The sequence below is a fragment of the Engraulis encrasicolus genome, chromosome 23, assembly GCF_034702125.1.
Source record: "Engraulis encrasicolus isolate BLACKSEA-1 chromosome 23, IST_EnEncr_1.0, whole genome shotgun sequence".
In the NCBI taxonomy this organism is placed as follows: domain Eukaryota; kingdom Metazoa; phylum Chordata; class Actinopteri; order Clupeiformes; family Engraulidae; genus Engraulis; species Engraulis encrasicolus.
The window spans coordinates 1614575-1638420 of NC_085879.1; the positions used below are offsets into that span (position 1 = coordinate 1614575).

A 23846-nucleotide genomic window follows, 5' to 3' on the forward strand; every position below is an offset into this window, starting at 1 on the left:
TCAATGTGGCAAGTTCAAGAATCGATGCGGCAAGTTTCAATTACTTCCGTGGATATCGGAATCGAATCGTGAGGGCAGTGCCAATGCACACCACTACCAAGTAATAAACTAATATTTATACTATGAATGAAAAGTGTGATTTTGTCCAAATTAATACTTGGAATTTGATGGTGGTGATAAGTACTTGTGAAAAAGTCAACATTTATGAATGGGCGGCATGAATTCTGGAAATAATCCACTGTTATTCGACAAATTTTGTATAGCCTGGAATGCCGGACATCTACAACCCAGGTGAACCACCTGCAGGGTAGCCAACAGTGGGGACAAAGGGGTCAGATTGTCTGGGGCCCAGGGATAGAGGGGGGGGCCAGAATTGGGTCCCCATTACATTGCATGTGTTGACGGTGGGGCCGTCTTTCTGTCCCAGGCCCAGCCAAAGCGATAAACGCCCCTGACAACTTCAGTCAGCACTCCCCCATCCTCCTCAATCTCCACATTCCTGATGGCACTTAAATGCTCAAGTTCACACAGTGAACAAATGCATAGTAGGCTATGCGTATCAAATGCATGGTAGGCTAAGCATTGCAAGAAAGACCCAGAAGCAAGATATTTTTCGGTGTTCTCTTTACTGTATAGATCAGTAAAATCTACTTGGATACACTTGGATAAGAGTACAACAAAATAGAATATGCTTCAAATGTTGAAAATACAATCTAGTTAAGTCAGAATGCAATTATGTTCTCTCATATGCCCCGTCTCCCTTTTTAAATCTTGTTTATACAGCCAGAAACAAAAGGAGAACATCAGAGCTGTGTACTTACAAAAAAGAGAAAAAAAGAAATGCAGAAATGCTACAGGCAACTGATGCATCCAGTCAAAAACCAACTGAATATTACAAGAAAGTGTAACCAAAAAAGAAGGTTAAAACAAAAGAGTATCTGGTTGAACAAGTGGCCAAATTAGGCCGTGATAAGTTTGCTTCAGACCAACAGTAACACTGCTTCTGGTACAAAATATCAAAAAACAGAGTTTGAAAATAAAAAGAAAGAAATGTCACTCAGTTTGTACAATACATACAAACAGAAAAAAAATGTGCATCTGAATTTTTTTTGTCATGTCTTTCATTTTCATCTAAGGCTGCCAGTTTTTTTTTTCATTAAGAAATCTCATATGGTGTATTATTGACATTATGTACAAAGTCCCTTTTATGCCTACAGTCCTTAGGAAGCGATGGAGGGGTTCACATAGGGGTGACCCTTACCACCCCAAACCCACCATCCAACTCCTCGCCAACCCAGCTATGGGGTTGTAGCACCAGATGATTGGTTTGTCGCGTTCGCACAGTGACAGCCGTAGGTTTTGGAGTCTACGGATCCTATAAGTACGTTTTCTTTAAGAAGGAAAGAGATTCAAGACCACTCCTCCAAAACTTGGCAGTTCTGCCCAGTGTCCCGATCAGAGTTCACTAGACACAAACAGGTTTCTTTTCCATTTCACTGCCAATGTTGACTGGTCTGTGTGAGAAAGTGTGTGATTGTAGTGTTGGCATTGTTAGTGTCTGTGTGTGTCGTTTCTGGGAACAGAAACACCCAAACTAGCCGCCACCATTAACTCCTATGCCTTTTAGAAAGTGTCCAAGACAATATTTTGGTTACTTCCTACCTCGACTATCCCTTGGAAAAAAAAAAGTCTAAACACTTTTAGAGTCACTATGACTGAAAAATGCATTTATTTGTTTATGTGTGTGTATGCTTAACTGTGTATGTACTTCAGAATGCCAATGGACTACTTGCACATCCCACTAACTCCCTAAGCAAGAACTCCTTTGCAATGCTTGTTGGAGTTGAAAACCCCTCACAATGTTAACGTGCGTCTGAAATGTATTTGTTTGGTTAATATGGATGCATTGAGAACTTTTTGTGTATGTGGGTGAAGGGGGGGGGGGGGGGTTGTTCGGAGTATGTGAGTGAGTGAGTGAGTGACTCTTGTTTCAGCTGTCAGAGGGAGTGGCTGTGTCTGTGGCGGTAGGCGTGGCCTGTTCAGAGGACTCCTCCTCAGTCTCCACTTTGATGATGTTGACGTCCGTCTCCGACGTGGCTGGCACTGCGACAACGTTGGTGGCGTCCTCTGCCGCCGTCACAACCACGGTGGCAGTGGCGGGGACAGACACAGGGACCGAAACGGGGATGGACACGGGCGCTGCGGAGGGCGAGGCTGGCACTGGGGTGGTGGGGGTGGGCACCGCCGAGACGGTGGTGACGACGGCCGAGGGTTGAGGCTGAGCGACCAACCTCAGCACTTGCGTCGTGCCCACGGGCGAGGTCACGCCGGCGCCGGTGGGCACAGACATGGGGGCGATGGTGCGCAACGTGAGCGGCGTGCCCATCAGGCTGATGCCCCCCGCCTGCCCTCCGGCCATCGTAACTTTGGGCTGCTGCGCCAGCACCGTGCCCTGCGCCAGCTGGGACGCCGGGATGGTGATGAGCTTGGCCAGCTGCACCGTGAACTTCTGGCCGTTTTCGCCGGTGGCTGGCACCATGGTGGGCAGGGACTGGATCAGGACCTTCTGGCCGCCGGGGCCCGAGCCGGACGATACCACCTGGGCCTGGGCAGCATTGGCAGCCATGGTGAAGAGTGGCGAGGTGGGCGCGTTGACGGCCGTCACCGTGGAGAACTTCTGGCCAAGCTGCCCTGTCGTCGTCATCACCAGGGGCATCTGCAGCGTTCTACACACCAGGGGGAGGAGAAAAGGACTAGCATCAATGGCAGACTTGAGGAGGCATGAACAAATAACCCTTCATGCACGCATTTAATCTGTACATGGGTCAGTGACGTTTTATGTAGCATCAGACGTCAGGGTGGGACAACGACAGCAGATGCCACTATAGTATTGTATTGTTGTATTGTATTTTCACTAGAATTACCAATTACTAACCAATTTATGTGCATTAACTGTGGTTGTGCCACCTGACGTTTGGAGTAGATGATTAACTGGATTTTATTACCCTGTATATTTACAGGTGTGTAATGAAAATAAAGCTGAACCTAATCTAGGCATGTATGTAAAGAGGTAGAGGCAAATTGATTAAATATAAATACAGTATATAAATAAAATATATTTGTAAGTAAAGCAAAGTTTGTAACTTTGTATGTGCGCCTGTTGATATTCAAACAGTGCATGTGTGTAGAAAGGTAGGTTTATGTAATATAATATAAATACACTAATATAAATACACTTCAATACAGTAGATAAAAAGCTAAATTAAAAGTCAATGAGGGGTGTGTAGATGCATCCAGGTTTACATGATCTTTGCATAGAGACGGACTGTGTACCCAGTGCATGTTATTCCCGTCTACAGTCTGCCCATCTGTGATCTTAACTAGGCGAAGGTCAAGGTGTGTGTTATTCCCGTCAACAGTGTGACTTAAGCTATGGGAGGTGAAGGGGCTGGAAAGTATACTTGGTTTGTATGTGTATCCATATGGTTACACGATATTTGCGTTGAAACGGACTGCATGTGCAATGGGTGTTAGTTTCCTTAAACAGCGGTTTGCCAGTCGTGTGATTTGACCAAGCTTGTGTGTTATTCTCATCAACAGTGTGACCTTACCTCGGCGAGGTGACGCCGGTGACAGGGCTGGCTCCTTGCGGCTGCAGGGTGACGAAGGCCTCCGAGCCCCCGGACACGTTGACGATGCGCAGCATCTGGGTGTGGGGCTTGTTGGCGGACACCGGGGTGGCTGCGGGCGCCTGAACTTTGACCTGGGCTGCCAGCGGACGCCCCCTTGGTGAGGTGGGGGTCACGGGGGTAACACGCTCGCAGGGCGTGGGCGGGGTGCTGGACGGGGCCTCGCTCTTGTCGTCGTCGATGAAGACGATGTTCTTGGGCATGTCGTTGAACTGGTAGACCAAGCGCTGACCCTCCACTTTGGAGAGGATGCCACGCTGGTAGTAATATCTGGAAAACACACATCGCCACAAATGCCTTTAGCCTCTAGTTGTACCTGATTTCCTTCCAACACCACAATCACTTCATTTTTTTTTTTTTTTGAAGGAATATCAGACCTTGAGCTCCTGCGGAGCATGCGGTATGTGCAAAACACTTGAGAACTTGAATCTTACTGAAACACAAATGATGCACTTCTTTCAAGTACTAAAGACAATAACAGTCTTTCTAATTGTCTCTGTGGGTCCCTGTATTTCATGCAGCTGTTCAACTTGTATCCCCTAGTTTGGGATTAATAAAGTTGTAAATAATTACTTTCATCCACTTATTTCTCCAACCAATGAGGAAGGAAGGTGGTTATCTTTGAACAGAAGTATTGATAACTATGACATCCATATCTCCATCCATCTATCCGTGTTGGCCTTTGTGTTGTCCATTTCGTACCTGAGGGCTCGGCCCATGGTCTCGTAGTTCATGTCAGGCTTGTTCTTGTATTTGCCCCAGAGTCTGGACACAGCTTTGGAGTCCACCAGCTTGAAGATGCCCTTGTCTCGCTGCGTCCACTTGATGTATTTGGGGCAGGTGTTCCTATCCTGTAGAAGATCCAGCAGAAACTCCCACAGATAGGTGCTATCTGAAGAAACAAACACAAACAATAACATGTTGATTACTTTTGCACATTTTGTACTTCATCCCCCTATTTTTCTAACCTGCGTGTGATGGCAAATGAACAAAAGTGACAGTTAATATATCAACTGCTGTATACAGTATAATAATAATAATAATAATAATAATAATAATAAACAGTAAAAACAAGACACATTAACTGTTTTGTTTTCTCTTGTGTTTACATTCTCTGAGCTTTTAAAAAGTAATAATGAATACGCTAACTGAACCAGAAGAGTTTTGAGTTGATTTGGAACAGGGATAGAGAAAATGAAAAGCGATTTCTCGTCACAAATATGATGCACCATAGCATTATTATAAACTGAAATTACATATACCTACCGGTAAAGTAATCAATGGTGAAAATATTATAAACAATATCTGGTCATAAAAAGCACTTACTTTTCCCCACTCTGGGTTTCTTCTTGAAGGTGAGGTCTGGAGACTCCTCCCTCTCTACCTGCGGCGTGGCTTTGCGTTTTCTACCGCCTGGGAAGATTTATACAAGGAATTGATTAGCCCTACACTTGCACTGCTTGTAGCAATAAATAAATACAGATGTTATACATAAGCAATTAAGGGGGGAGAAATCTGGGCAACACCATTAAACTATGTCAATGCATATCGTAATTGAATACATGTAATACACAGGAAAACAAATCCTCCTCCAAAAACCCAAATGCTGTCAGAAATAAAAATGTGGACATTATAAACGTTTTTCAAACCGTTTCGTATTTGGACCCATGAAAATCACTAATGTTCCAAAAATTAAGGAGAAATACACTTTCAGACACACGGTCACAAGTGACAACACACTGGCAGATGAATTCAGGCAGACATATGCAGGAGAGTAGGGAATACAGGCAGGTGAATGCGGGCAGGCAGACATGACCAGGTGGATGGACAGCACAGGCAGACAGACAGACAGACATAAGCAGCTATGACAGCTGTACCTTTCTTGACTTTGTGGACGTCCTCCTCCAGAGTGAGCTGCTCGTCCATGGGGTCGATGGGCTCTGTCTCCTCCGTGCTGACCTCCACCTCCACCTCCATCTCTCCCAGCATGTCTGGAACTGCACACGGCAAAAGCACACACAGTTTGTTTATTTTTTTAGTGTAGTTTATTGCCAGTGAAGCAGTGGTGGCTATTTTATAGCCAGATAGAACAGATTATTTCACACAACATTTTCAAAACCAACTTGCAAAAAATAACAAAATTAAATGACAGGACAGATATATTACTCAGAAAAAGCGGTTTAGTTACGAATCCAGCTGGGTTAACCCTGAATGAGTTGTTAACCTCCTAATACACTTGCAGGTGTATCATTCAGTCAGAACAAAGTCATGGGCCTATTCTAGTACGAGAGTTACCACTTGCTCAGAGTTGAGTTAGCGAGGTAAAAGACCAACTCTGCTCCCTAGAATATGCCCCAGGGCACAAGTGCATGTGTAAACACATGCACAAATTTAGTGCATGCATTACAAGCATGCTGGGTTTTTCCAGCCAGCGGGGGTCTCACTGTGCACAGGGGAAAACAGTAATTTCCTGATACTTTGGCAGTACAATAGTTTTGGTGCGAATCAATGCATTGAGCTGTTGCTCCAAGCTCAATGAGGGTGGTCAGAGAGGAGAAAGAATGAGAAGATTAAACACAACTGAGACCTAATATAAATATAGACCTATAACAGTTACATATCAAACTAAGCCATAGGGTAATGAAAGTGAATGTTTATTTCTATGGATTACACACTTTCACTCACTACCTGAGCAAACTGTTCATTAGATTAGATAATTGTCCATGTTGAATTTCTTTCTTGCTTCCCCCCACCAACAGCACTCTGTATTCTTGCAAAACATAGCTAACAACTGATTCACACAGCATTAATCCTTAAAACATACTGCTGACGTGAAAAGCTGGGCTTGACAAAACACACATGACCACTGGAAAACCTGTCAACTTTTTTCTTCAAAAAATAAAGCTAGTATTGTCAGCAGCCAACTGCAAAGCAGGGCAAGTCAGCTAAGCAAGCAACAATGCAGCCTGCAAGTGAGTGCACGTACCAGGACTACGGTCCTCCCTCAGGCTGGATGGAGAATCCATGTGCAGCAAGGCCTCGGCCGCTTCAATGGTCTTGTCCAACACCACATAGTCCACACCTCCATGGGATGAGGCTTCAACTGAAGAGACAGTGACAGAAAATATTAATGAAAAAGAGCTCATCAGGTTATACATTCATAAATATTAATTTACACAGAGGATGCAAACAACATACACCTGCCTCCTTATCTGTGACAGAGATGCAGCAAAATACTGAGTAGTAAGTACCAGAGCTTGTGTGAGAGCCCTGGGTAAAAAGACACCCTCCCGCATCTGCCTCAAAAAAGACCAACAGACTTCCCCCACCTGTCTGTTTCCATCTAAGTTTAGAGCATTAGCGGGTGCATTCACCATGGGAGGGGGGCATGCTAGACCACTGCAGCTCTGGTTACAGGGTGACATGGCTCTGGAACTGAATGCAAGCACAGCACATTTGATGATATATACTGTCGAGTGGCGGTGACTGGGTTACTGAGGCTGTTACTTCACAAAAATACAGCTTAACTACAAAAGAACCAAAACATTTACATATGTATGCATTGACACATTAATGAACAATTAAGTTATTTCTTTCCCTCTCTCTTTTTAAAGGCTGACAAAAACATATATATGCGACTGCCAATGCCATTGGCTCCATATAAGCCAATACTACATGCAATTGTGAATAATAACTAATTATTTGGACATTTATCTTAAATCACGCAAACAACCAAAGGGACTACCTTGCGCGCTTAGCGGTTCAACAGAAAGTAGTTCTCTTGTTTGTGACTTCCGTGTTTACACGAAGCTTTCTCTCCAGCTGCCGCTACTCACAAGCTGGGGCCTGTGTCAATCATACAACGCCCCTCGTGTTATTGGCCTGGTGTTTCGTTGACGCCACGGTCTTCCGGTCTAACTATTGGCTTACATCTGCATTTCAAAATACCTTAGCAGGCAATTCGCCAGCACGAGCGATCAATCAAATGAACCAAACCTACAAAGCCTAAAATACTTCCGCTATGGCGATGAAGTGTCGCTCGTGTAATGAAGCGTTATATGTGCGTACAATAGGTAGAGCAGCGCTGAGTCGGCTTTTTGATGCTCAACACGTTTGTGCACAACTAATGTAAAATGTATAACACCACATGTCTGCCCCGCATTCTCACACAGTATAACTAGAAGAGCCTTTCCAGCCGTGGCAACAGCAATCTCCCGTTTGGCCAACTAGGCCTTCAATCAAAAAACAATGTCTTAATTATCCCAGGCGAAGAGTTATAAAATAGCCCACTTAAAAATCTACAACAGGTTTGAAATCAATAATGGTAACCATTTAAACGCATTGTGAAATATAATACACAGTACTTCACCAGTACCAAATCAAGGGGACCGTTAACTTAATCTGCATTTATCACGCACTTTCTAACAAACGACAAGCACACAGGTCGTGAAATAAAATCTTACAAATATATACAGACTACGTAGATTACAAAACACAATCATCTAGAATCAACAAATAACTGTTTGTCAAGTTAACTTGAAATAAGGAAAACAATCCGTCACACTTCCTGGTTTCCCACAGCAACTCAAGTGGCATCAGCCGCTATTCCAGAGTCAAAACATGAACACGTTTACTGACAGATCTTACGCAATGGATGGCACAACAACACTGAACCACACTGAAATATCATTACGTTCTACATTAAAACAATTGTTTCTTAACGTATACGATATTTATAAGGTTATTGTGTCTGAACGCCATGCAGGTTGTCAACCAAGGTGATTACTTCCTGATTCGCCCTCCATTACTTTGCAGCACAAACTTCCCGTGTGAGAGCGCTGCCTCCTTTCTGACCAAAGCGCAATATCACACTTGGAAAAAATCAGACAGCACACATTTTCCTCAGAAAACATTTGCTAAATCACTACTTTACCGGCTTTTATGAGCAAATCCAGCTGATTTTCGGGTTCATCGTGCAGAGAAGTCGCCATGTTCTCAGAGAAACTGCAGCGGAATCATACACCTCACCATAAGGGCAACATGAATGTATCACTCCGCCACACACCGGAAACGAGCTATGAAAGACAAACTCGATCATTCCGCGCCAAATCTTCAGGGAGTTCTTACCAAGGTCCTACACTGGTTTTGTTGCTGAATTTTTGAAATAATCGTCTAATCTTTCTCCACGCAAACTAACAACCAACTATGTGTATGGGTCGAGAAAGCGTATTAGAAAAACAATATTGTTAATGTCCCGTCAGGAAAACACACACGTCTCCCGCTCATCGAGCATTTTCTATTTGCACAATCAATTCTACGTCTACATTTCCATTCAGCAATTGTTCTGTTGTTTCAGGTTGCAATGCAGAGTACACGTGTTTCTAAGCTCCAGGCCTATTTTGTTTATTTAAACACTTCTATATCTGCCATTTTGGGTTTTTGCCACTAGAGGTCCTCTTTCAACAGTCATTTATCCCATCCCACCACCACACTGAACGACTTGAAATCATGTATGGAAGCTGATTTAATTCTTCAAATACAGCAGAGCAGCTGATATTTCAACAGTAAAGCCAATACATATGAAATTGCATTGTGAAGGTCTTATAGAACCTGGATACACTTCCTATAATTAATAATAACACAATAATCTAATCAAAATAAATATACATTTGTTTGCTTTTCCATTACACGGTTCTTTATTTAATGAGCATGAGGATCAATGATTGCAGAGTTGTGACAAGATGCGGTGCTGAAACATTTGTCTGCTGTGTCAAGTCAAATCTTGCTAACAGTCCTTTCCACAGCTGGTAGACATGTTATCCTGGGGATCCAAGATGGGAATTACAATGCCGTCTATCTAATATTGTTGCAAAATTTGTCTTCCATGGGGGCCTAAAGCAACCTGTAGCCTAGGGGCCCAAGGGCCAGGCCATTTTAATCTGGTCCCCGGATGCTGCTTTGCACAATCGTTCCGATCTGAGACACAGCATGGAAACTCGTCCCAAAGAGGGGTGGAGGAGGGAGGGAGGAGTGGAAAGATGACGCTTATTATTCGACAAATGGAAGCTTGCAGTTTGTTTGAATACAACTGATGGCTATGGGCTACGTTTGTGGCCAATAAATGGCCATAGGCAATCGTAAACCACACCTCCCCAATATTTGCCCAATATTATTTAGTGAGACCAAAGTGAGCGTTGACTTGAGTAACAGGGGGCAGGGTAGGATGCTTTTACATAAACCAATGGCCAACTAACTTTCAGAATAACGCATTGCATGGTGGATGAGAACCCAAAAGAGAGGAACACCAGGAGGTGTAAGAGGACTGCAATTTCAATTTAATTTAGTTCCAGTCACATTTTTATGATATTTGATTTATTACATAAACCAATAGCCTAACACATTTTGCTGCCATCACCAAAGCATAGTATAAACATATCTGAAGATTCTCATTCATCCAAGTCATGCTATCCAAAGAGAGAACTAGCTAACTAGCAGAGAAAGTCTTCAGTCTTGCAGAAGACGTCCAGGGGCCTCATGTACAAAGCTTACTTGGGCACAAAATAGGAACGTATGCATTTTCTTACATGGAGACTGACTGAACATGAAATAGTGCGTATGTGCACTGAATTTTACACAATATTGCATGTACCACGAGAATGTGCATGAAAACCTGCTCATGCATGGATTGATGCATATTACGTTTTGGTGCATATGCATATTTTCAGATTTTCACAAACATTAAGATTCAGTTGGAAATCCACACAAGTCTTTGAAAATGAAGCCCCAGTTGTTTACAACTAGTCTCTTTGACAGATTCTTAAAGACTTCAACTTTCCGGTAATACTCATTAATATTCAATAACACTCATCATCAGTGATGGGCAAAACTGATTCATTAATTACAATCTAGGGCCACACCTGATTACATCCGAAATTATCTTGTTTTACCTATCCAATTCAGACAGGTGATCATTCAACCAGCCAATCACCTGGCTGAATTGGGCAGGTAAAATCAAGTCATTTGGAATATGTGGCACTGGCTTGTAAACTAATGAATCGATGTTGGCCATCATTGACACTCATATCGATGAAGAGGTTGCCGGCTTACCTGTGGCCACCTCCAGGACTTCGGTCTCTATCTCCTGCTCTTCAGCCACGCCCTGCATCAGGTAGGTCTCGTCGTCGTAGACCACCACCTGCGCCGCGTAGCACTGCTCCATCTCCGCACAAGGCACCTGCTCCACCACCACGGCCGGGTGCTGCTCCTCCTCCTCCTCAGCACTCCTCACCTCGCACAGCTCACCATCTGCCTCCACCTCCTGCAGTCATGTTTAAAGATTAGTAGATAGATAGCATTATAATGTTGCAGGCAAAATCACCATACAATGGTTTCCCTGAATTGGGTAAACTTCCACCACAACAGCTGGGTGTTTTTCCTCCTCTTTATATTTCTTCACCTCGAACAGGTCACCATCTGTTTTCACCTCCTGCATTTCCCATTAAAGAATAGTAAATAGCTTTAGACCTACCACAGTCTATTTCACCAGACTAAGGTTCCCTGAACTACAGTGCTGTCTCCCTGATACAGTCAATCCGGAAAGTATTCACAGTGCTTCACTTTTTTCACATTTTATTATTTTACAGCCTTATTCCAAATGCTACAAATTAATCTCAGTTGTCAAAATCCTACACAAATTATTCCATTATGACCATGTGAAAAACAAGTTGCCTTGACAATTTTGAGAATTTATAAAAATTAAAAACAAAGAAATAATTTTTACAAAAGTATTCACAGCCTTTGCTTAATACTTTGTAGAACAGGCACGTGCACTCCAATACGGCAGGGGAGGCACGGGCTCACCAGCCCCAGATGATTATGATGAGATGCAGTAAATGTGAATAATAGTTACAATAACAGCTATTGTTTTCGAGCATCTACACCATAACTACCATTTAAGCCGTGTTTAAACTGTTTCACTCGTTTTCAGTCATTTTTGTGGCCAAAATCGTAATATTTGCCCATTTCATGTCAAATTCCTCCGAATACGCTGAATTTGGGGCAACTCTGAATTTGCCTCACCCCCGGATTGCGCAATCCCTCGTTAACAGGCTTGAGCGCATGCGCCATTTTGCTCGTTCTGTGAATGCAACCTGGTAATATTGTATTAAACGTTTTTATACATTTAATAGAAGTATGTATGGTGTGCCCTCATTTCCTGATATTTTTTTTTTACTATTTTCTACGTGTGATTATCATTTTTTTACTCTGAACGCCCACTGAAATATACAGTGGTGAGGCCAGCAGTAGCCTGGCCGCAGACTCCTTCTGGTGAAGAGTCTTGCTGGCCAGTTACGTCATAGCGAATCTGAAATTCACAATACAGTCAGTCGGTGTTGTTGGCTAGCTTGCTCACTTTGACTGCTACAAGTGGATTTCATAACGAAACTAAGACCATTCTCAAAGTTGGATTTCCAAGGGGAAAATATGTGATAAAGAATGGAGGACCGACAGAGCTGAAGGGTTTGCTGCAGGTGACCGGTCAACTACCCGATCATTTCAAAGTGAGCGGTACAACAGAAACTATTTTTTTGTTTCCCCCCCGGTGTCTTGTTTGCAACCGCGAGAAATGTGTGGAAGAACATTCGCATGGGATTTCACGACTTAACAATTTACTAAGGACTAAGGAGCCTCACGAAACAAATCCTCGCGGCTACTCATATTCATATTCAATGCCAAATTGCTTTGGACGTTTGGGGCGTCTCGAATAGATGTGGCTTTGGATGAACAGCGCCGGCTAAAGTAACGTTAGCATGCGCAACGCCAAAAGTGAAGGAAAAGAGCGGCGCCTGGACCTGATGTACGAGGTAAGATCAGTGTTTCCTATGTGTGTGAAGCCTGTGTTTGTGAGACCCGTGGGGAGATAAAGAATCCGCCGTGATTCTGTCTGGTGTGGTGGTAGCTTTTTGTGATCTGAAACAGGATTCTCATGGTGCCCTGTAACTGTTTGTAAAGTTGAGTACAGGGCGTTGAGGTAAATCAAATATACCCGTGTAGCCTAACTACAAGACTCTGATCTAATTCCAAAGTGTAGGCATAACATAAATGACAGTCCCAAAATATTTGGTGACCATATCGAAGCTTGTGTAGTAATCTCTGTTTAAATGTTGACATTCGCTTCCTGCCACACCTTTGTCCCACATCGTTTGCTGTAGCCTCGTACAAGTAGATGTAGGCCTACATTTGCACGAGAATCCGGTGCTTATCACAAAAGCTACCACACCAGTTTGTTCGCCGTGGTGCTCAGCGGTCTATATGACACCATGTTTGAATCCTGTGTGTGTGGTGTGTGTGTCTTTCATTGAGCATCCGCCCTGATGTGGTTTATGTGAGACCACTGTTTGAATCCTGTGTGTGTGAGAGCAGTGGCTGTGAAGGAGCTACACTCTTCACTACTCTCCCCTCCTCCTCTCCTCTCCTCTCCTCTCCTCTCCTCTCCTCTCCTCTCCTCTCCTTTCCTTTCCTCTCCTCTCTTTTCCCATCTCCTCTCCTCTCCTCTTTCCTCTCATCTCATCTCATCTCCTCTCCTCTCTCCTCTCCTCTCCTCTCCTCTCCTCTCCTCTCCTCTCCCTTCTCCTCTCCCCTCTCCTCTCCCCTCTCCTCTCCTCTCCTCTCCTCTCCTCTCCACTCCTCTCCACTACTCTCCTCTCCTCTGCTCTGCTCTCCAGCTCTCTCTGCCGTGATGCTTCTGTTTGTCCACATTGCTGCTGTGTGGTTTATGTGAGACCACTGTTTGAATCCTGTGTGTGTGTGTGTGTGTGTGTGTGTGTGTGTGTGTGTGTGTGTGTGTGTGTGTGTGTGTGTGTGTGTGTGTGTGTGTGTGTGTGTGTGTGTGTGAGAGAGAGAGTGAGAGATCTAATAACATTTTCTCTACGGAAATGCAGCATGTTTTATTTTGTAGGCCTACCTTATGTTAAGAAAGCTACATATGAAACTTATCAGTAGGCGTATTTGGTAAATTTACAAAAATGTACTTATACTGTAGCTGTAGTATTATATATTTGAAAATCTGATATTGGAAAAGTCAGTGCCTCACCAGCCATAAAGTTGACCGCACGTTACTGTTGTAGAACCACCTTTGGCAGCAACTACATTCCTTTTTTTCATTTCGAAATGAAAAGGGATTAAAAGGGAGGTCATCGGTGTGTGTTTCAACCTTTCAGTACATTGAAATTGTACATTTTGAGTCTGCACCTGGCTAAAATAGATGGGTGTGAGTTTTGAATGAAATCCTATGGAGAGTATCATGATCTGCTTCGATAGTCACAGTGCATGTTGACATGCATGCTTCTTTAGGTGTAATTAAGATTTCCAATGTTGACGGCATCCATACATCGCCAAACCATGTCAGTCCCACAACCATGCTTGACTAGCCAGATGATGCACTTTTTGTGTAAATCTCACTTGTTTACCACCACACATGCTTGACGCCATCTAATGCAAATTTGTTTATCTTGGTCTCAAGAGAGATGAACAGACCAAGGATATGGATCACTGGAACCATGTCGTGTGGTCTGATGAGACCAAGATAAACAAATTTGCTTTAGATGGTGTTAAGCATGTGTGGTGGTAAACAAGTGAATTTTACCAAAAAAGTGCATCATCTGGCTAGTCAAGCATGGTAGTGGTACTGACATCATGCTCTCCATAGGATTTCATTCAAAACTCACACCCATCTATTTTAGCCAGGTGCAGACTCAAAATGTACAATTTCAATGTACTGAAAGGTTGAAACACACACCGATGACCTCCCTTTTAATCCCTTTTCATTTCGAAATGAAAAAATGAATGTAGTTGCTGCCAAAGGTGGTTCTACAAAGTATTAAGCAAAGGCTGTGAATACTTTTGTAAAAATTATTTCTTTGTTTTTTATTTTTATAAATTTTCAAAACTGTCAAGACAACTTGTTTTTCACATGGTCATAATGGAATAATTTGTGTAGGATTTTGACAACAGAGATTCATTTGTAGCATTTGGAATAAGGCTGTAAGATAATAAAATGTGAAAAAAGTGAAGCGCTGTGAATACTTTCCGGATTGACTGTATGAGACAGAAGACTTGTATTTTGTGCTCCACCACAACGGTCGGGTGTTCTTCCTCTTGCGCCTCCTTCTCCACTTTATCTTTCTTTACCTCAAACATGTCTCCATCTATGCTGTGTTTAATGCACTTCTTACATGTTTCCATCTACCTTCACCTCCTGCAGTTGCCATTAAAGAACAAATGCACAATTTTGAATATTTAGCCCCTTTTCTGCTTTCTCTTCAATAAAGTAGAGTGGTCCTCACCAATTTGTTTTATGTTTGCTGCTGTCTACGTTATTTGGATTTTTTTTCTCAGCCTTTAAAACGGCCGTCTATGGGGATGTCCAAATCTGTTCTTCAAAACACCCTAAAAAAATGTTTTCAATGACAGAAGACATATTTCGCTTTCAAACTCGTAAAGGAATGCAAGTGAACACCCAAAACCACTTTGTGAGATGCATACTTTCATAAACAAATGTTTAGGATGGAGAGAAAATTGGTGAGGACCGCAATATTTTATTGAAGAAGACAATTCAGAAAATGGCATGAATGTTCAAAATAGTGCACTTGTAGATAGATAACATTACACATTACATTTAGCTTTTATCCACAGCAATTACAGGTTATGGGTTACAGTCCCTGGAGCAGTGTGAGGTTACTCAGGTGCCATGCTCAAGGGCACATCAGCCATGGATAAAAGTGTGTAAGGAAACCACACACACATTCTCCTTGCTGTAAGGGAGGGATAAAAATGTGACTTTTTCTGAAGTTAAGTCCAACTCCCTAATCATTAGGCCATGGTTGAAATAGACATGCCAATGGCAATACGGCCAGACCATGGTTCCCCCCGAGTCGATACAGAAGACTTGTATGGTTGCCAACCCATCAGCTTTGGTGCAAGCCGTAACATGACACTGTTCCATTAATTCAACAATTATCTGTAAAGTTCATTTAGTTTGAGCTTGTGTTTTATGTATTTTATCTAAATGGATGCTGAATCACTCCAAATCTTATCCTGACAAAGAGACTAATAGGACCGCTGCTGCCAGACTCTTTGCTCTGAGCACAGACATACAAGAGCACAAAATCACAAGATGCAGTAAACAATATGTGCCCGTGTGATGCATGGGGTGAGCTCATTAACAGTTGCTTACTCATTGCTAGAGGCATGTTCTATGGAGGACTGCAAACAGTTCAGAAAATCTTGCTGCAAAGGTTGTTCACATGCGTTTGCATGTTACCCAATATCTACATCTTCTACCATTCAACACTGAAAAAATAACTTACTAGGAATGCACTCAGAGAGGGCAGACCTCGGCCAAGAAAGCTGTTTTATAGAACATTTGACTATGTTACACCCTCATTTTTTCAAGTCTTTCTGCTTTGTTTTTGTAGAGTTAGACTGAATGTCAAAATTTGCCCTAGAATTCCAGGATCCGTATCATGATCCGGATCACCACCAAAATGTAATCACTTGCTTCTTTTGTCATTTCCAACAACTCCTGACTTTTTGAGTTATCCTGACAGAAAAACCAACACGATCGAAAACATAGCAGTAATAAAAATGTGGATTAGACTGGAGCTGTGCATGGAACTAATGAGTTAAGTAGGTTTATCAGTCAATGTGTATTACAGTCATCATGGAGTAATCGAATGTAATGAACTTTGCCATCATGATATCAGGGCGTAACAGAGGCGATTCCTCTTTGAGTACAAGGGAGGCGCCGCCTCCTGTCCAAAATCACGGAGAATAGTATGTAAACTAATGCTTTACACAACTTAATAACATTGCTATTTCAGACCCAGCTCCATAGAAAATGCATGTGCTCAACTTAGAGATGAAACCAATCTGTTATAAGATCCCGAGGCTCGCACGAGTTTTTTTCCGCTCATGACAACGCAAGCGAGTCGAGTCTCAATGGACTTCAATGGCATGTGGGATTGTATGATTTTTCAATGGCAAAATGCTAAACGGTCATTGGCTATTGCCGTGAAATTTTTTTGATTTTGAGACTGAGCCTCACTGGGAGTGAATGGAGAAGAGAGACGAGGGGGGAGGGACCGGAGACTGGAGCTCCGACTTGTGATTGGGTGAACCCCGTGTCAGTAGTTGATTTCATTTCGAAATGCGGATATGTTATTAATTTGACTGAGAAGTTTCGTCGTGGTAACCAGTGGGGAAGCTATTCATTGCGGTGTACTCCAGTTTTGTGTACATATTCTTGTAAACCTAGTGACACTAGTGTTGCGAATAAAGTCTTAATAGTGGCATGTCCTTATCCTTTTTAATCTCCCAATTCAAAAGTTGGAGTTGCCTACTTTTCGTTAGGGCTAGCTTGCAAGAAAGCTAGAGAGCTATGCAAAATGCCAAGCATTGTGGATTAAATTCTGGCGAATTCCAGTCGTCCTTATGAGGAGAAAATGAATATCAAGGAGCAGAGCAGAGCACTGCCTAATATTGACTTGGTGAAAAAGGTAGGGAAGAACAACCGTTTCTTTTGAGCTTTCGTGGTGTCTTATCAACTGGTTAACTGCCAAGTCCCGTGAGTGGCGAGTCCTTGTTTCCTACTGTGTTGGCAATGTCTGGTAAATAATTAAAGATTTTGCGACCTCTAGTGGTAAGTTAAGCCGTGCACCCAGTAATGAACAAAGACAACGAAGGCAAACTAAATCACATCATTATGTGGCGGAGGTAGGCCTAATGATAATAATAATAATAATAAAAACATTTCCCTATGAATAGGCTACAAGGGGGATAATGATTAATGATTAACAAATTTGTTTCAACAAGAGTCCTTTAGTGTGTGAGGCCATAGTGGCTCAGGACCAATGTAAGATGTGTGTCAAAATCCCCCCCCCCCCCCCCCCCCCCCCCCCCCCCCCCCCCCCTTTTTATTTTTGCGTTCTGGACATATTGTAATTGAACAGCCTCCCCTGTTTGACAGACTACCAGCCGCCACTGATTCACACCTACCTTGTTTGGTGCAGACTTAACGACCAAAACGAACCAAATTTCTCTTGTTTCTGACCTTTTGAGCTGGCCTGAATACAAGCCACCGTACTCTGGTCGGGACCAAACAAGCGGACCAAGACCCAGCTGAAAAGTCAGACTTGGTCCGGACTAAAGGACCCTAGTGCAGATCTTTTGGAGGTGTGAAAGCAGACCGTATCTGACGTATCCGCGATATGACATGAAGTGAAAACAAGACGGCTGCATGAATAGGCTAATATGCCAACGCATACCTTTTAGCCTACGTCCTGCATGAAGAGCAAGAAATGTCACAAGATGATATGCGCTCATAAGAGCCATCCGCTGTAGGCACCTTGCCCTTTATTGTCATGGATAAAAATAATTGTGTAATAATATAGTAATTGTACAACAGCAAACTTTCAGACTTTACTTGCGGACTTGCTGAACGAGCTTAGGACGCATGGCTTTGTTGACAGATTTTAGTCTACCTACTAAAATGTACAGTGCGAAAGTGAACCGCACCAACTGCATCAAAAATAACATTTGGTTCAGACCAAAGCAAGTTAACTATCAGACTTTCCTGGTCTGAACACACCCTCAAGATGGTCTCCATCTCTTGGGCCATGGCACTCGAGTGGGTAAGAGTCTTTTAACAGTGTTTTACCACATGTTAGTGACTGTCTTTTCTTAAATGAATGAATGAATGAATGAATGAGTTAAACAAACAAGTATATAATTTCTTCATCAACTTAATGTTGATGATGGTTAACAGAATAGCAGTGAAAATTCTGACATGACCTATCAGTAGTATCAACTGTGTGTGTGTGTGTGTGTGTGTGTGTGTGTGTGTGTGTGTGTGTGTGTGTGTGTGTGTGTGTGTGTGTGTGTGTGTGTGTGTGTGTGTGTGTGTGTGTGTGTGTGTGTGCGCGCGTGTGTTTAAATTGCCCCAAACCTCCCACTGCCGGCTCACCTGGGAGACCACCTCTGCATCAGACACGTATTCCAAGACGGCCCCTCCTCCATCGACGACCACCACTGAAGTCATGACTCATTCCTCTGAGTCCTCCCCCCACCACAGGCCCGGATGGTCACTACGGCAACCGCTTCCCGGAACCAAAACAAACACTCCAGGCTCACCCAGCAGAGTCTGGACACAGGGGGAAACAGACAGAGATTGATTGCTGCAGGAGTGCTTCACTAGGGGTTACTCATTATTGGCCTACTACAAAAGAAGCACCAACCCCAAGTCAAACCAAATAGTGGCACAGGGACTAGAGATGGATGATGAAGCACAAAATCACAAAAATAAAATCAAAAATACTTTGTAAATGCATCCCTAAATCGATGAGGCAATTATTATATCTCTGCTAGAAGGTTTTTTGTTTTTTCAGTAGTAAATATCAGTGACAAACATGTTGGGGGCAATAAGTATTTGTGGGACACATCCGAACATGGCTTTTTCAGACTTTACATTTGCTTAACATTGAGGCCCACACCAGGGGTGCGTTTCGTTGCTAACTAAGTTGGCAACTTACTCAGTTGCAAATTGCAATGCAATTTCCCAATGGAAACCAAGTAAGTTGCTAACTGGTTAGCAACGATGCTTTTGAGAAATGGAGTCCTGATGATCACATGTTGAGCATTATTCTACACAGTACCATATTTCATTCTCCCCATTTAACGTTAGCCATTTTTAGACTGTGACGAGTTCTGATTAGGCACAGTCAGGGTTGGAAAAAAAAAATCACAAATAATGCAACACTGTCACAGATGGTGGCATTGATAAAAAAAAGTCCTTCTACTAGGTTACAGCCAGTATTGCCAATTGCCTGCGCTATACACCATCCGGGCATGCACCGTGGCTTCTCAGTGTCAGCAATGTTGCAATTGGAATTCCTTTGAGATGAGTTGGTTCAGTAGCTTTGTGTGGGGATGGACACAGGTGGGGGTGTTGCACAATGAGAAGTACAACTGACTCACCCACATAGAGGGCGAAAGAGAAATTGTGTCTAGAGTAGATTAGAGTATCATTTATTAATCCCAAGGGAAATTAAGGAGTCCAATGGCATACATAAATACAGAAAAAGACATTACACACAACATTGCACATATTCACCATATATTCACAAAATCAGATCTATCTCTCTCTCTCACACACACACAGACACACACACAATTCAAAAACGAAAAGAAAAGTGTCCATAGTGTCCAGGTGTCTAAAAAAAAAGTCACTATGCATAGTCCAAGGAAGAAATCGGGGGTCAAGCACGTGTGTGTGTGTGTGTGTGCGCGCACAAGAGAGAGGGGGGGAAGAAACATGCTTTTAGTAACCAATTCCTCCTGACAGCTTAGCTCACGTCCAAAACAACTGGCTTAAAATTCCTTAACACATAACGGTCTAAAGCCAACATCATTCCATTCCTACATCCAACAGCAGTCTTGTTGCTTCAAAGAAGAGTTTGGAAACCATGGCTCCTAGCATAATCCATAACAGTGTCTCGGCATCAGAGTCCGACGGCATTTCTGCTAGATTTGTGTTTCTGCAACCTATTCTGCACCCATAACCTCTGGCAACGAACCTCTCATCCAATGCCTCACGGCAAGATTGGGTCAGAAACAGAACAGCCATTAGCTCAATTGGGAGGCAAGCACAGCTTGCTCCTCTCATTGGTTGTAGAGCAGGGGGGTGATGCAGATCTAGCCAAAACCTTTCCATAAGCAAGAGCCTTCTCTTCCGAGACGGTTTCCCCATCATAACATACTGACCCTACTCACCTGCGCAAACCTTGCCTTTGCAATTCTGAATTCTTCCCCCACATTCTTTGGTCATTTTCTCTGTTGTAAATGAATTTGGATAAAATTGCCAGCAATGTAATGTCCCGGATCTGGACCAATAGCTCAGAGATCCATCTACAGTCTGTGGAGCCATGCAGCAGCATGCTGTAAACAGATAACACCACTCGCATCCATGTGTAAGGAAACAGGAAAGAAAAGGGAACAGCCCAGGAAAAAGAGGTAGGCCTAGCCTAAAAGGCGGCATTAAGAGAGCGTGAACGACAAAGCAGGGGAAGAGAAAAGAGAAATAGAGGGGCAAGAATTTCCTTTTGTGTTTGGCTGCGCATTGAGACTTCTCCAGGTCAAATAAACACTACAGTGGGAGGGGAGAGTTCCTGTGTCACGTCACGTGGTTCATTACAGGTTTAAAAAGCTCCCCCCTTCTGGTAGGCTCGGCAGTGGGGCGGTTTGTACTGTGTATCTCCGCTTACTGCCTTTTGTTTACTTCATCGCCTAGCAAGCACCAGCCACTTACAAGTACTACACCTTCCTCAGGCACAAATGCCAGATACACAATATGGACACTGGAGCTGTGGAGTTTGAAAGAGACCTTTGTCCATTGACTAGAGAGGATGATTAACGTATTGGGCACGTTGGGAGAGTACACCGCGCTGATATTCAAACTAAAAGTCAATGTCAACGTCTGAACAACGTCTGAACAGGACTACCATGGCATTGGAGATCAGGAGTAAGAGGAAGTGAGAAAAAACAGCCCCCGGTCCGCCCCTGAAAGCTTGAGAACACTTTCTGTTTCTGATGGGCTAGTCCCCAGGGGTAAGACATAGCAGCTCCACAATGATGACTTCGAGCTCACACACAAACACAAACGAAACACTCCTTATAGGCTACACATCATTATGCTGGCCTGTGTGCTCTCCTTGCAGTGGATGGTACCAATTACCAAAGCTCTGTGCTGGCAGAACACTGCCACACACAACTCCCATCACTGTTTTCCTGGTTGTTGAAGACAGGCAATGTGCACTTTCAGGACAGAATGGTTCACTTTTCACAGTTCAGTGGCCTACACGTTGCCTGAGAATGGAACCATAAACGCCCCCTGGGCCGGGTGATTAGGTTTGTCTTGTGATGAGCAACATAAACACAGAGCTCTCTGTTCCAGGGGTGTAGCCTAATCTTTCAGGGGGAAAGATATGCCAGATATATAACATGACTATGGTCCTTTCTAAAAAACAAACACCACCCTAATATTAATGTTTGGAATCTTGTGTAAAAGTACAAGATCTGTCTTCGCCATGTTTATAGTTTATGTACGTCTCGCTTGTGTTCATCACATATACTACGCCTAGTCCAGAAGGGCATAACACGGCACAATACAGTAAGTTACCAAATAAGCTTTTTCCAAGAAAAATAAGTAGAACTACCGCGCAGAGTTTTATATTTTTGCCCACGTCTGAGAAAGTTCTTTGGAACTGCACTCTTTGCGCGAGCATTTCCTGTCTGGCGGGATCTCTGGCATGAGCAACACAACTAAGCGGTCCAACACTCACGCACTGCCATCGGCACACAAGCACACACACTCAGGACAAACCACACCACACCCTTCCTATGATTGAGTTTACTTGCTGTTATAAAAAGGCTTGCTTTGTTTTCCCCAACTTGAAACAAAATACTACGACTGCAGTTACGCGACTGTTGGTCGAATTTCTGTGAAACGCAGTGTGACGTTATTGTATTTATTCACCCTGCTAAAAATGCAAACAACGTCAACGACACTAAACAAAACAGTGAGTCAAATTGTGAGCAGGCCCCACAGACAAACAATACACAGATGCTTATCGCAAGCACTCCAACCCGTTGGTGCATCAAAGCATACATCTCAACGCTAACACGTTGAAGCACAGGACAAGGATGTTACAAATTGCACCCTGACCGTGCTAACACAACCTCTGCCACTTTACCTTGTGCTAGCTCGTACACACACGAGCAATATCTGGAAAGCTAACATAAAGATTGGAATATCAAAACCTGCAAGGATCACCAAAGACGCTTGTGACTGCAACTTAACTGTATCAAAGGAAAACGAGTGCTTAGTAAACCCGACGTTTGGTGTTCTGAAACAGCTTGTTCGCAACAAAACAAGCTCGACAGCTAACGACAACTGGTTAGCTTGGTGTCACTTCAACGTTACATTTTGATAAGCTAGGAAGTGAGCTAGCAAGCAGTTGCATTGTGGTCTTCTGCGTGATGTGACTCCCAAGTCTGTATTATAACTGTATTATAACACTATGCGGCGATCTGCTATGATGCACGAAAGCCATATTGATTCATCTTAGCTTACCAGCTATGTATATGTACATAGAGCTTACCTTTCAGATGCTGTTTCCAAAAGTATTGAGACAGGGCCTGGGCTGGTCACGTCAATTTCACCAGTAAGGCTAAAATGCTATCCCCATTCATCAGCTGACAGCTAACAAGCTCGGTGAACGACGAAGCCAGCTAATGGGCTAATGTTACCTAGAAGCTAGCCAATGGCAAACAGGCCAGAGGCTAGCTAACCTACCGACAAATTTGATGCGCTTTGCCTGGCGCTGGAATAGCCAGCAAAAGTGACGCCAGAAATACTGGCTGTACTTTTGATCAACAACCTGGGTTTAGAATCCAATTCATATGCTGCTGCGCTGTCTAAATGAAAAGACAATGTAGTGTTTACAGTATAGGCTACACTTAAAGCTCAATTGTTTTCACTCGACTCGCGTTTTCGTCCAGGGATTCAGGTCAACCTCTCAGAAACTGCCAACGAATGACACACGTGACGTCACACTACGAGTACTTTTTCAGTGCGTGCAAATCAGTAATGTTACCATACCCAGAGACTGTTTAACTGAATACATTTGACCATGCCACTTAAAGATGTGTAAATAAATGATTATAAATATTTTTGCGTCACATATATTTTATATTGTATTTTTTTTTTTTTTACAGATGACATATCCCATTTATGGATGAATTGACTTAAATTAATATTCTCTCAATAGACCACAGCAGGGGTGGGAAACTTTCGCCATTCCAGGGGCCACTACACATTTTATATAGTCCTCCAAGAGCCATACTATCAACACAAAACAGGATTTCCCCTGCACTTTAGGCCTGTATTGAAGGCGACCGCCTTTACTGCAGAGCCCACGTTCACTGCAACTTAAAATTATATCGGGGCCGGATAAGACAGCTTCAAGGGCAGTAAATGGCCCTCAAGACATAGGTTCCCCACCCTGGCCTACAGTAATGTGTGTGAATTAGGCCTACGCCATT

The 23846-nt window shown here is 43.2% G+C and overlaps 1 protein-coding gene across 2 annotated transcripts; it reads right to left on the bottom strand.

Moving 5' to 3' along the window:
* Positions 1-607: 607 nt before the first annotated feature.
* elf2a (E74-like factor 2a (ets domain transcription factor)) lies at positions 608-23344 on the bottom strand. 2 transcript variants are annotated; one of them, XM_063190275.1, is made up of 9 exons: positions 22904-23344; positions 18712-18888; positions 10797-11007; positions 6676-6792; positions 5567-5686; positions 5016-5102; positions 4392-4581; positions 3612-3959; positions 608-2726 (listed from the first exon to the last, which is right to left on the bottom strand). In XM_063190275.1, the coding sequence occupies exons 2-9, from the start codon at positions 18784-18786 to the stop codon at positions 1991-1993; spliced, it is 1884 nt and encodes a 627-aa protein (XP_063046345.1). In that variant the 5' UTR covers positions 18787-18888; positions 22904-23344; the 3' UTR covers positions 608-1990. The 2 variants fall into 2 exon arrangements, with proteins under 2 accessions (XP_063046345.1, XP_063046347.1); XM_063190277.1 differs by lacking the exons at positions 10797-11007; positions 18712-18888; positions 22904-23344 and adding an exon at positions 8623-9096.
* Between the last annotated feature and the right edge of the window lie 502 nt (positions 23345-23846).

What these genes read in the sequence shown, in the direction of transcription:
- elf2a (XM_063190275.1), bottom strand. Translation starts at nt 18,786, where the DNA reads ATGACTTCAGTGGTGGTCGTCGATGGAGGAGGGGCCGTCTTGGAATAC. An exon ending in GAGGGAGGACCGTAGTCCTG is followed by an intron (nt 5,687 to 6,675) that starts GTACGTGCACTC and finishes TGCCGTGTGCAG; the next exon opens with TTCCAGACATGCTGGGAGAG. An exon ending in ACCGGCGTCACCTCGCCGAG is followed by an intron (nt 2,727 to 3,611) that starts GTAAGGTCACAC and finishes CCTGGTGTGTAG; the next exon opens with AACGCTGCAGATGCCCCTGG.